At 55.0% G+C, this 11,587-nt stretch overlaps 1 protein-coding gene across 1 annotated transcript in view; it reads left to right on the forward strand.

The window, feature by feature from the left end:
- Positions 1-11,330, forward strand: part of LOC116944442 (paired box protein Pax-6-like) — a 33,266-nt gene extending 21,936 nt beyond the window's left edge. Inside the window, exons 4-9 of the mRNA XM_076068493.1 lie at positions 2,270-2,573; positions 3,372-3,530; positions 7,193-7,275; positions 7,928-8,090; positions 8,242-8,339; positions 10,301-11,330. Coding sequence (XP_075924608.1) covers positions 2,270-2,573; positions 3,372-3,530; positions 7,193-7,275; positions 7,928-8,090; positions 8,242-8,339; positions 10,301-10,558 — 1,065 coding nt within the window. The 3' untranslated portion in view covers positions 10,559-11,330. The remainder of the gene's footprint in view (positions 1-2,269; positions 2,574-3,371; positions 3,531-7,192; positions 7,276-7,927; positions 8,091-8,241; positions 8,340-10,300) is intronic.
- Positions 11,331-11,587: the final 257 nt, after the last annotated feature.

The following is an 11,587-nucleotide window of genomic DNA, read 5'->3' on the forward strand; positions in this document are numbered from 1 at the left end:
TGTGAGTCTATGGGTGTCTGTGTCACTCTAAGGGTCTCTGTGTGAGTCTATGCGTGTCTGTGTCACTCTATGGGTCTCTGTGTGAGTCTATGGATGTCTGTGTCTCTCTATGGGTCTCTGTGTAAGTCTATGGGTGTCTGTGTCACTCTATGGGTCTCTGTGTGAGTCTATGGGTGTCTGTGTCACTCTATGGGTCTCTGTGGGAGTCTATGGGTGTCTGTATCACACTATGGGTCTCTGTGTGAGTCTATGGGTGTCTGTGTCACTCTATGGGTCTCTGTGTGAGTCTATGGATGTCTGTGTCTCTCTATGGGTCTCTGTGTAAGTCTATGGGTGTCTGTGTCACTCTATGGGTCTCTGTGTGAGTCTATGGGTGTCTGTGTCACTCTATGGGTCTCTGTGGGAGTCTATGGGTGTCTGTATCACTCTATGGGTCTCTGTGTGAGTCTATGGGTGTCTGTGTCACTCTATGGGTCTCTGTGTGAGTCTATGGGTGTCTGTGTCACTCTATGGGTCTCTGTGTGAGTCTATGGGTGTCTGTGTCACTCTATGGGTCTCTGTGTGAGTCTATGGGTGTCTGTGTCACTCTATGGGTCTCTGCGTGAGTCTATGGGTGTCTGTGTCACTCTATGGGTCTCTGTGTGAGTCTATGGGTGTCTGTGTCACACCTATGGGTCTCTGTGTGAGTCTATGGGTGTCTGTGTCACTCTATGGGTCTCTGTGTGAGTCTATGGGTGGCTGTGTCACTCTATGGGTCTCTGTGTGAGTCTATGGGTGTCTGTGTCACTCTATGGGTCTCTGTGTGAGTCTATGGGTGTCTGTGTCACTCTATGGGTCTCTGTGTGAGTCTATGCGTGTCTGTGTCACTCTATGGGTCTCTGTGTGAGTCTATGCGTGTCTGTGTCACTCTATGGGTCTCTGTGTGAGTCTATGGGTGTCTGTGTCACTCTATGGGTCTCTTTGTGAGTCTATGGATGTCTGTGTCACTATATGGGTCCCTGTGTGAGTCTATGGGTGTCTGTGTCACTTTAGGGGTCTCTGCGTGAGTCTATGGGTGCCTGTGTCACTCTATGGGTCTCTGTGTGAGTCTATGGATGTCTGTGTCACTCTATGGGTCTCTGTGTGAGTCTATGGATGTCTGTGTCTCTCTATGGGTCTCTGTGTAAGTCTATGGGTGTCTGTGTCACTCTATGGGTCTCTGTGTGAGTCTATGGGTGTCTGTGTCACTCTATGGGTCTCTGTGGGAGTCTATGGGTGTCTGTATCACTCTATGGGTCTCTGTGTGAGTCTATGGGTCTTTGTATGAGTCTATGGGTCTCTGTATGAGTCTATGGGTCTGTGCATCTATGGGTTTCTGTGCGAGTCTATGGGTCTCTGTGTGAGTCTATGGGTCTCTGTGTGATTCTATGGGTCTCTGTGTGAGTCTATGGGTCTCTGTATGAGTCTATGGGTATCTGTATGAGTCTATGGGTCTCGGAGTTTATGGGTCTCTGTTCGATGAGTCTCTGGGTCTCTGTGCGAGTCTATGGGTCTCTGTATGAGTCTATGGGTCTCGAAATCTATGGGTCTCTGTGCGAGTCTGTGCATCTCTGTGTGAGTCTATGGGTCTCTGTATGAGTCTATGGGTCTCGAAATCTATGGGTCTCTGTGCCAGTCTGTGCGTCTCTGTGTGAGTCTATGGGTCTCTGTTCGATGAGTCTCTGGGTCTCTGTGCGAGTCTATGGGTCTCTGTGTGAGTCTATGGGTCTCGAAATCTATGGGTCTCTGTGCGAGTCTGTGCGTCTCTGTGTGAGTCTATGGGTCTCTGTTTGAGTCTATGGGTCTCTGTGCGAGGATTCTATGGGTCTCTGCATGAGTCTATGGATCTCGGAGTCTATGGGTCTCTGTGCGAGTGTATGGGTCTCTGGGTGAGTCTACGGGTCTTTGCGTGAGTCTATGGGTGTCTGTATGAGTCTGTGGGTCTCTGTATGAGTCTATCGATCTCGGAGTCTATGGGTCTCTGTGCGAGGAGTCTATGGGTCTCTGTGCGAGGAGTCTATGGGTCTCTGTGCGAGGAGTCTATGGGTCTCTGTGCGAGGAGTCTATGGGTCTCTGCATGAGTCTATGGGTCTCTGAGCGAGTCCACGTACGTTGAACCTCTTTGGCCACGGCGCGTAGCCGAACCGCGCTTCGACCGGAGCCGTGCGCGGCGCGCGGTCGTGGTGAACGACAGCAAAGAAGCCCAGCTGCTGGTGACCCTCAACGCCACGCGTCTCAACCCCGCCCGCAGGTGTCGTCCATCAACCGGGTGCTGCGCAACATCTCCAGCGACAAGCAGCACCACCACCACCTCCTGCTCGCCGCCGGGGGCGGCCTGCACGACGCGGGCCTCCACCCGTGCCCAGACAGCGCAGGGGGCAAGGCGTGGGGGGGCCCCCTCGCCTCCTCCTCCTCCTCCTCGGCTCCTCACCCGCCGGGCCACGGCGACGCCGCGGGGCCGCTGCTCGGCGGCCCCGCCGCGGGCCCCTGGGCCTCCAAGCTCGGCTGGGTCGCCTGCGGCAGCGCCTCTGCCGCTGCTGGGGACGGCGCCTTCGGTGAGCGCCGCGCATGGGGCGAACATTCGCCTGCTGCTACCACTGCTGCTGCTGTCACTGCTGCTGTCACTGCTGCTGTCACTGCTGTCACTGCTGTCACTGCTGCTGTCACTGCTGCTGCTGTCACTGCTGCTGTCACTGCTGCTGTCACTGCTGTCACTGCTGCTCTCACTGCTGCTGTCACTGCTGTCACTGCTGCTGCTGCTGTCACTGCTGCTGTCACTGCTGCTGTCACTGCTACCACTGCTGCTCTCACTGCTGCTGTCACTGCTGTCACTGCTGCTGCTGCTGTCACTGCTGCTGTCACTGCTGCTGTCACTGCTACCACTGCTGCTCTCACTGCTGCTGTCACTGCTGTCACTGCTGCTGCTGCTGTCACTGCTGCTGTCACTGCTGCTGTCACTGCTGCTGTCACTGCTGTCACTGCTGCTACCACTGCTGCTACCACTGCTGCTGCTGTCACTGCTGCTGTCACTGCTACTGCTGCTGCTGTCACTGCTACTGCTACTGCTGTCACTGCTGCTGTCACTGCTGTCACTGCTGCTACCACTGCTGCTACCACTGCTGCTACCACTGCTGCTACCACTGCTGCTACCACTGCTGCTGCTGTCACTGCTGCTGTCACTGCTACCACGGCTGCTGTCACTGCTACTGCTGCTGCTACCACTGCTGCTACTACCACTGCTGCTGCTACCACTGCTGCTGTCACTGCTGCTGCTACCACTGCTGCAAGCTGCAGGCCACGAGCGCCCCCCCCCCCTTTAACCCGCCCCCCCCCCCTACCTCCCACCCCGCCAGAGCTGGAGGGGTGTGACTACCGCGAGGTGGGCGGGGGTGGCAGCACCGCGTCCTCCGCCGACGACTCCGACGACGTCCAGATGAGGCTCCAGCTCAAGCGGAAGCTGCAGCGCAACCGCACCTCCTTCACCCACCAGCAGATACAGGCGCTGGAGAAAGGTGCGGGGTGTGTGGGGCGAGGTGGGGGTGGTGGTGGTGGTGGGCACTGGCGGTAGCCCTCGTGGCCTTTAGTGCGCGCCCCCCCTGCCCCCCGGCCAAGACACCACCACCCCCCCGTCGTTGAGCTGCCACAGTGGCTAGGAGATGTTAACTCCATCGCCAGGTGTACAGGAGGTCGTGGGTTAGATTCCGACCCTGATGCCTGCTGCTGTATATTTGGAGTTTGCGTGTGTCTCTCTCTCTCTGTCACTCCTCGTGGTCGCGTGGATTTTTCCCCGTGCTCCTCCGGCCTTTTCCGTCCGCATTTAGAACGAGCATCACGCGTTTACGGTATTTGGCTGCTGTAAATGTCCACGTTATTAAAGACACTTCGTCGAGCTATCATTTGTCATAGCCAGGTCGATTTTGCAAGGGAAAAAAAGAGCTATATAGCTCAGCGTGCCTTACCTGGTCAAATAAAATTAATTGTTTTGTCACTCATCACCGTGGCTTCAATCCTTCAAAGTTGAATCTGACCTTCGACATTGGCTCAGGGCTTCCCTCGGGCTCAACAAACCACTCTGTGCCACTCTCTCAGTCAGAATCAGAATCCGCAGTCATACCTGCAGGATGAATCCGATGAGCTATGAAGCAATCATTTTCTCGGATGTCCAGTAAGGGCACGGGCTCATGAAGTTACAACAACAAACAATACAAAGGAGTTCAGAGTAGGAGAAAATGTTTCACCAAGTAAAACCCACTGAGCTATTAGCCTACGTTGCAGAAGCGATCAGGCCACACCACGTGATAGCGCAACGGGATGGCAGACCGTCACGTGGGAATTCATAGCGGCTGAAATAATTCAAAGCGGTGACTCTTAACCTCTACTCCACCCTGCACCCCATTGGTTCTCAATCGTTAAAACAATGTAGGGTGTCAATAAACACAGAAGGGGTTTGATTAAACAAAGTAAGTCGCACTTTACGTGCCCGTGCTAATTTTGTTCCTAAAGATTATTATTATCCTCCGGAATCAGTCTGGCCCGTGTCTCGCCACCCCCAGAAAGGGGCATCCCGCACCCCTAGGGGTGTTGCGTGCACCCCCAGGCTAAGAAGAAGAAGAAGAAGCGGCGCTGTTCTAAACAGCCGCACTGCAATCGCAACGCTTCCAACCCCTCCCGTTGCTACCCCTCCCTCCTTGTGTCCGGGTGATTTCCACTCGCGTTCGAATTCGAAAACCGCTCCAGTTGCCTTTGGGAAATGTCCTCGCAGTCCCCCCATCCCGCCCCCCCCCCCCCATGGCACTTCAACTCCCGAGGCCACACGGCATCCTCTTGTGGACGCCTCGTGACCAGAAGTTCAGCCCCTCCTGACCCGCAAAGGCAACACATCCACCCCCCGTGTAGCCTGTAACAGACTGTTGGGGCAAGTGCTGTTATGTAGCGAGCACCGAACGGCACACGAGGCGCTGGGTTGGCCAGCACCACGCACGCCCGGCCGCCTTTGTCTCCCGAGTGGTGATGTTTTTACGCACCGCACCAGGGAACTCGTTTGAGGCTGAGTAGACCTAGGGGAGGCCCCGGTTCAGATAATCGTCTCACCGGTGTCGGTGGCCGTGAGTGGGAATCGAACCCGGGATACCGGGTTCGCAGCGCTAACCGCCACTAAACTACCGCCCCAAAGACAAAGGCACACACACACCCGCACGCACACACACACGCGCACACACACACACACGCACACACGCACACACACACGCACACACACGCATACACACACGCACACACACACGCACGCACACACGCGCACACACACGCACACGAACAAACACGCACACACACGCACACACACACGCACACACACACGCACACACGCACACACACACGCACACACACACACACGCACAAACACGCACACACGCACACACACACGCACACGAACAAACACGCACACACACGCACACACACACGCACACACACACACGCACACACGCACACACACACGCGCACAAACACGCACACACACACACGCACACACACACGCACACACGCACACACACACGCACACACACACACACGCACAAACACGCACACACACGCACACATACACACACGCACACACACGCACACACACACGCACACACACGCACACACACACGCACACACACGCACACACACGCGCACACACACACGCGCACACACACACGCACACACACGCACACACACGCGCACACACACACGCGCACACACACGCACACACACGCACACACACGCACACACACACACGCACACACACACACGCACACACACACATCTCCTTGAGCACTAAAAGTTGACCTGCCCACTTTTCCAAAGCAGTTTTTACGTTCCCCATAAACCCCCCCGCTCCGCCCTCTCTCTCTGTCTTTGTTGCTCACACAAAGTCACCTCTTGACCTCCTTATCCGTTGGTCGTCCCCCCCGCCCGCCCCCCCCCCCCCGGTGTAATGCACTAAATTCTGTACCTATAGACAACCCCAGACTATGCCAACCACTTGCCGCTGCTACCGCTTTGTAAGCACTGCAGAAGCACAATTAACAAATAATTATAAACACACTCGTTAACAACAACAACAGCAATGCGCGCGCGTACATGTGGCCTTAAAGGGAAAAACAAATATAACAGGTGACGTTTCAGGCAACGGCCCTTCCCCATAGCAATGTGAAACAGAGAGGCCAGACAGAAGAAACTGACCCCATTCGCGACTTGTTTCCCTTTTGGTCTCTCTGCGAGCTCGATGTCAATCCGCAAAGCCGGTCCATTGAGAGCACGTTAGCAGCGTGGCCTTAGTTGGTGTTCCACAAGGCAGTGTGACATCACCGGCCTAAGCTGTCAACGGAACGTCTGGGATCCCCCGCACACGTGCGTGAGCGTTGTGGGAAGCGGTAGCAGCGGTTAGCGTCGGCGAATCCGGCGGCACGGGTTCGATTCCCGCTCACAGACAACACCGGCGACGATTATCTGAGCCGGTCCTGGGCCTCCCCTCGAGGTCGACTCAGCCTCAAATCGAGTAGCTGGCGCGATGTGTAAAAACATCGCCACTGGGGAGACAGAGGCGGCCGGGCGTGGTGTCGGCCACCCCAACCATCTCGTGTGCCGTGCCGGCCTTCATAGATGCTCGCCAAGAGCACTTGCCCCAAACAGTCTCAAGTCTATACGGGGGATCTTTGCTTTTGTGTTATGACTCACAGGCCTTCGCTTACAGGACTTGCCCCAAACACTCTAAAGGCTATACGGGGGATCTTTGTCTTTGTGGTGTGACTCATGGGTGTTCGCTCACAGCGCTTGCCCCCAGCAGTCTTAAGGCTACACGGGGGATCTTTGTATTTGTGTTGTGACTCATAGATCTTAGCTAACAGCACTTGCCCCAAACAGCCTGAAGGCTACACGGGGGATCTTTGTATTTGCGCTGTGACTCATAACTGCTCGCTGACAGCACTTGCCCCCAACAGTCTAAAGGCTACACGGGGGATCTTTACATTTGCGCTGTGACTCATAACTGCTCGCTAACAGCACTTGCCCCCCAGCAGTCTAAAGGCTACACGGGGGATCTTTGTATTTGCGCTGTGACTCATAACTGCTCGCTGACAGCACTTGCCCCCCCAGCAGTCTAAAGGCTACACGGGGGATCTGTGTCTTTGTGTAGAATTCGAGCGGACGCACTATCCCGACGTGTTCGCCCGCGAGAGGTTGGCTTCGAAAATCGACCTCCCGGAGGCGAGGATACAGGTAACGGGGAAGGGCTCTTCTCGTGCTTGTCGGAGGACGCGCGACACCATCACCGCGGCCATCAGCGGCGGCTTTCGGCTGGCCCTGGTGGCGAGGAGATGTTGACTACCTCGCCCGGTGTGCACGAGGTCGCGGGTTCGATTCCGTGTGTGGGAGTTTATATTTTTCTCCGGGTCCCTTCTGGTTTTCCCCCCTCCACGTTGAGAATCAACGTCGGGGTTCTTCGGCTTGCTGTAAGTGTCCGCACGATATGCCGCCTGGGCTGTCACTTGTGTGGCCAGGGGGCTTCTGAAAAAAGAGCCTCGACACCTCAGCGGGGCCTGACCTGGTAAAAAAATAAAAAATAAAATGTTCGGTTTTAGTTGAAAACAGGTCACCGCGTCGTGCGCTTTCAGGCGCTGGGAGCCACGCACTTTAAGGTCGCGTGGATTGAAAACTAATTTATTCACAACCGCCTTTTGTGTTTAGTATCTTGTCCTCCCTTCCCCGCCCCGCCCCGCACCTACGATTATCACGTTCGTCCTACGCACGGCGCGATATAACCTCAAACGTGCATGCGTACATTCCACACCACCCCCCGCCCCGCCACCGCCAACGCGAACCTCCGCACGCCACCGTTCACCGTCCGCGTTCGCCGTCCGCCCTGTCCCAGGTGTGGTTCTCGAACCGCCGCGCCAAGTGGCGTCGCGAGGAGAAGATGCGGCACCAGAGGCGGCAGCTGGCCGGCGGGGACGCGGGGGACCCCAGCCAGGGCACCAACGCCCAGGGGGCCTACGGCGTCTCCTTCCAGCACCACCACTCGCACGCGCAACAAGGTGAGCTCGCGTTCCGGTGCCCAGGTGATTTATCAAATTGACAAGTAACCTCATGTACCCCCCAGAGGTCCCCACGGATCTCCACCCCCCCGCCCCCCGCCCCCCGCCCCCGGTTGGAACCCACTGCTCTAACGCACAGCGGCCGTTGCAGGTCAGATGCTGAGCCCGGTAGAGTCGGTGAGCATCCCCGGTGCCTATGGAGCCATGGGCCCCATGCCCAGCTACCCGGGCGGTGGGCTACCCAGCCAGGTGCGGCACACGCGCACGCACGCGCACGCACGCACACACACGCACGCACACGCACACGCACGCACGCACACACACGCACACACGCGCACACACACGCGCACACATACATACGCACACACACGCACGCACACGCACGCACACGCACGCACACACACGCGCATGCACGCACACACACGCGCACACAAAAAAAGAAAAAAGACAAAGATCCCCCGTATAGCCTTAACAGACTGTAGGGGCAAGTGATGTTAGCGAGCAGCACCTATGAAGGCCGGTAACGGCACACGAGGGGGTGGGTGGCCAGCACCACGTCCGACCGCCTTTGTCTCCCCAGTACTCATTTGAGGCCGAGCCGACCTAGGGGAGGCCCAGGACCCGTTCAAATATTCGTCACTCGTGTCGGTGGCCGTGAGTCTTAAAGAAGGGGCAGGGTACGGTGCTACGGGTGTGAAGTAACAATACAAATTGGAATGCAATTTGCAACTTGCACAATATTTCCCGGACATGCATGACCGTGACTTGTGCATGCATACTCTTTGGTTCTTTCGGTAAAGTCACGAGGGTAGAAAATTAAAATAGATCACGACGTTTCGATCGCAACCGTCATCAGGAGAGACAAACACAGCAGTCCTCCTGCTGTGTTTGTCCCACCTGATGACGGTCGCTTGTGTTACGATCGAAACGTCACGTGATCTATTTTAATTTTCTACCTACGTGACTTTACCGAAAGAGCCAAAGAGGATGGATTCCTGCAGTCACGAAAGCTTCAAATCGAGATTGTGCACGTATGTGCGTTGAGCTTCTTCCGCGCTTACGTAGCATAACCGTGCTAAACGGAGGTGCGGGGGAAGGACAACAAACTGGATGATTTAAAAAGAGCGTTCCAGACGGCCGCAGAGGCGCACCTGAAAGCGCGCGACGCCAGTGACCGTCTTTGTTTGATGGCTTTAGCCAAAAGCCGCCGCTGCTGCTACCACTGCTGCTGTCACTGCTGCTGTCACTGCTGCTGTCACTGCTGCTGTAACTGCTGCTGCTACTGCGGCTGCTGTCACTGCTGCTGTCACTGCTGCTGTCACTGCTGCTGCTGTCACTGATACTGCTGTCACTGATACTGCTGCTGCTGTCACTGCTGCTGTCACTGCTGCTGCTGTTACTGCTGCTGTCACTGCTGCTGCTGTCACTGTTACTGCTGCTGCTACCACTGCTGCTGCTGCTGTCACTACTGCTGTCACTGCTACTGCTGTCACTGCTGCTGCTGCTACCACTGCTGCCGCTGCTGTCACTGCTACTGCTGTCACTGCTACCACTGCTGCTGCTGCTGTCACTACTGCTGCTGTCACTGCTGCTGTCACTGCTGCTGTCACTGCTGCTGCTGTCAATGCTGCTGTCACTACTACTGCTGCTGCTGTCAATGCTGCTGTCACTGCTACTGCTGCTACCACTGCTGCTGTCACTGCTACTGCTGCTGGTACCACTGCTGCTAACCAACCATCGTCACGCGACACCCGAGTGTGGCGTGACGATGGTTGGTTTATGATCCTGAACGAGATCAGCAGCAAGGTGTCGGTGGTCCTATCGTGCGTGCGTGCGTATAATGAGTTCGGCAAGACCCGCTGGGCAATGCTTGCTCGATAAACGCTCGTGTTGGACGGGGCAGCTGGTGCCCGGCGGGGCGACGGTGCCCGCGTCGCAGATTTGCCGCCTAAATTCGGATCATTTTAACAGAGGATTACTTCCAATAACCCGTGCAATTGTCTAGATTTGCATCGATGCAAGCCTGTCACATTAAATACAATCACTCTTTTTGGGTGCATCTGATATTTTGCGATGAGTAAATGGACCGACCTTGCAACCTGTTGTTATTATCATTGTTATTATTATAATTGTTATTGTAATTGTCCCGTGTATTAGTTGCTAAGACTGGGTTATTTCTACGCCCGTGCGACGTTTCCCATCTCGCTCAGCCGACGTCCACCAATCAGACGCAGGCTTTCTCGTGCATGGTGTCGTCCAATCCGATGCGAGGGTTCGAAGCGTACTCAAACAATCAGCCGTCACCGCACGTGGGCAGCCAGCCAATGGGAGCGACCAACACTGGATCCACAGGTGAGCGGAATGGAACCGCCACCTCTGCCGGCTGTGACGTCACAGGCTGTGGGGGCGTGCGACGCCGGACATGCGGGGCGAAGAGCTTTATAGGTCGTCGGATTTCTCCCGTGTAAACAAATATTTAGATTCCGAACGCACGCCAGGTGACTGGATGAGTTACACGTATCCTTCCCCCGGCACCTCCGATCTAGCACGGTTGGCTACGTACGGTGCGAAAGAAGTTCAACGTCCATACAAAGCGACTGGGGCTTTGGGAGAGCTCTCCATCAAGTTGTATGATGACAATAATAAGTGCCACGTGCTTGTATGAATTTCTTTCGCACCGTACGTAGCCAACCGTGCTAATCATAGGTGGAAGGACAACAAACTAAACACAAAAAGCAGTTTGAAAGATATTTAGTTGTCAATCTACATGATTTAAAAGGTGACGGTTTAACACGCTAACGATTATTCCAAGTGTGTAATACTATATTTTATTGTTATTATTTTATTAAATCGTTTTAGCCATCTGGGATTCAACGGTACAATAATGTATTCTCTCTCACTGTTCACACATACACGTGTATATATACAGTTAATTGTAGCGACCAGGAACAGAGTGGGGATTTTGATACTGAAACCTCCCCGTTTCTACGGCGATATTTATATGCGGCGGCGAGCAGAGTCCCCACAGCGTGACCTATCCCCACGGTAAGAGAGGACAGCCCCCCCCCCTCCCCCAACCTGCTGGGCACGTGGTCACACAAAGAGAGCACGAGGTCAGCCTCGTCGAGATCGCCTCGTCCCATCACGTTAACCGTTGGGGCCTTGGCAGCGGTTCGCGCACGCGTTACAACTAAAAAACCGAAACTATTTATTTTTTTGTTATTATTATTATTTTAGCAGGTCAATAAGGCACAATTGAGCTATGTAGTGGCTCTTTTCTTTGCAGACGCGACCTGGTTATCGTAAATAATAATAATAATAGCTCAACGAAGTGGCGGCTTATCATCATCATCGTCGTCGTCACGTGGAATTTATAGCAGCAGTCGAACGCTCTTGAACGCGTGACCTTGTCCCTCCACACTTATAATTATACATTTATAATTATAAATGTGGAGGGAGAAAACTCCACGCGACCATGGGGAGAGAGAGAGAGACAC

This window comes from Petromyzon marinus, chromosome 21 (genome assembly GCF_048934315.1).
Source record: "Petromyzon marinus isolate PM22_M1 ecotype Great Lakes invasive population chromosome 21, UKy_Petmar_22M1.pri1.0, whole genome shotgun sequence".
Lineage (NCBI taxonomy): Eukaryota > Metazoa > Chordata > Hyperoartia > Petromyzontiformes > Petromyzontidae > Petromyzon > Petromyzon marinus.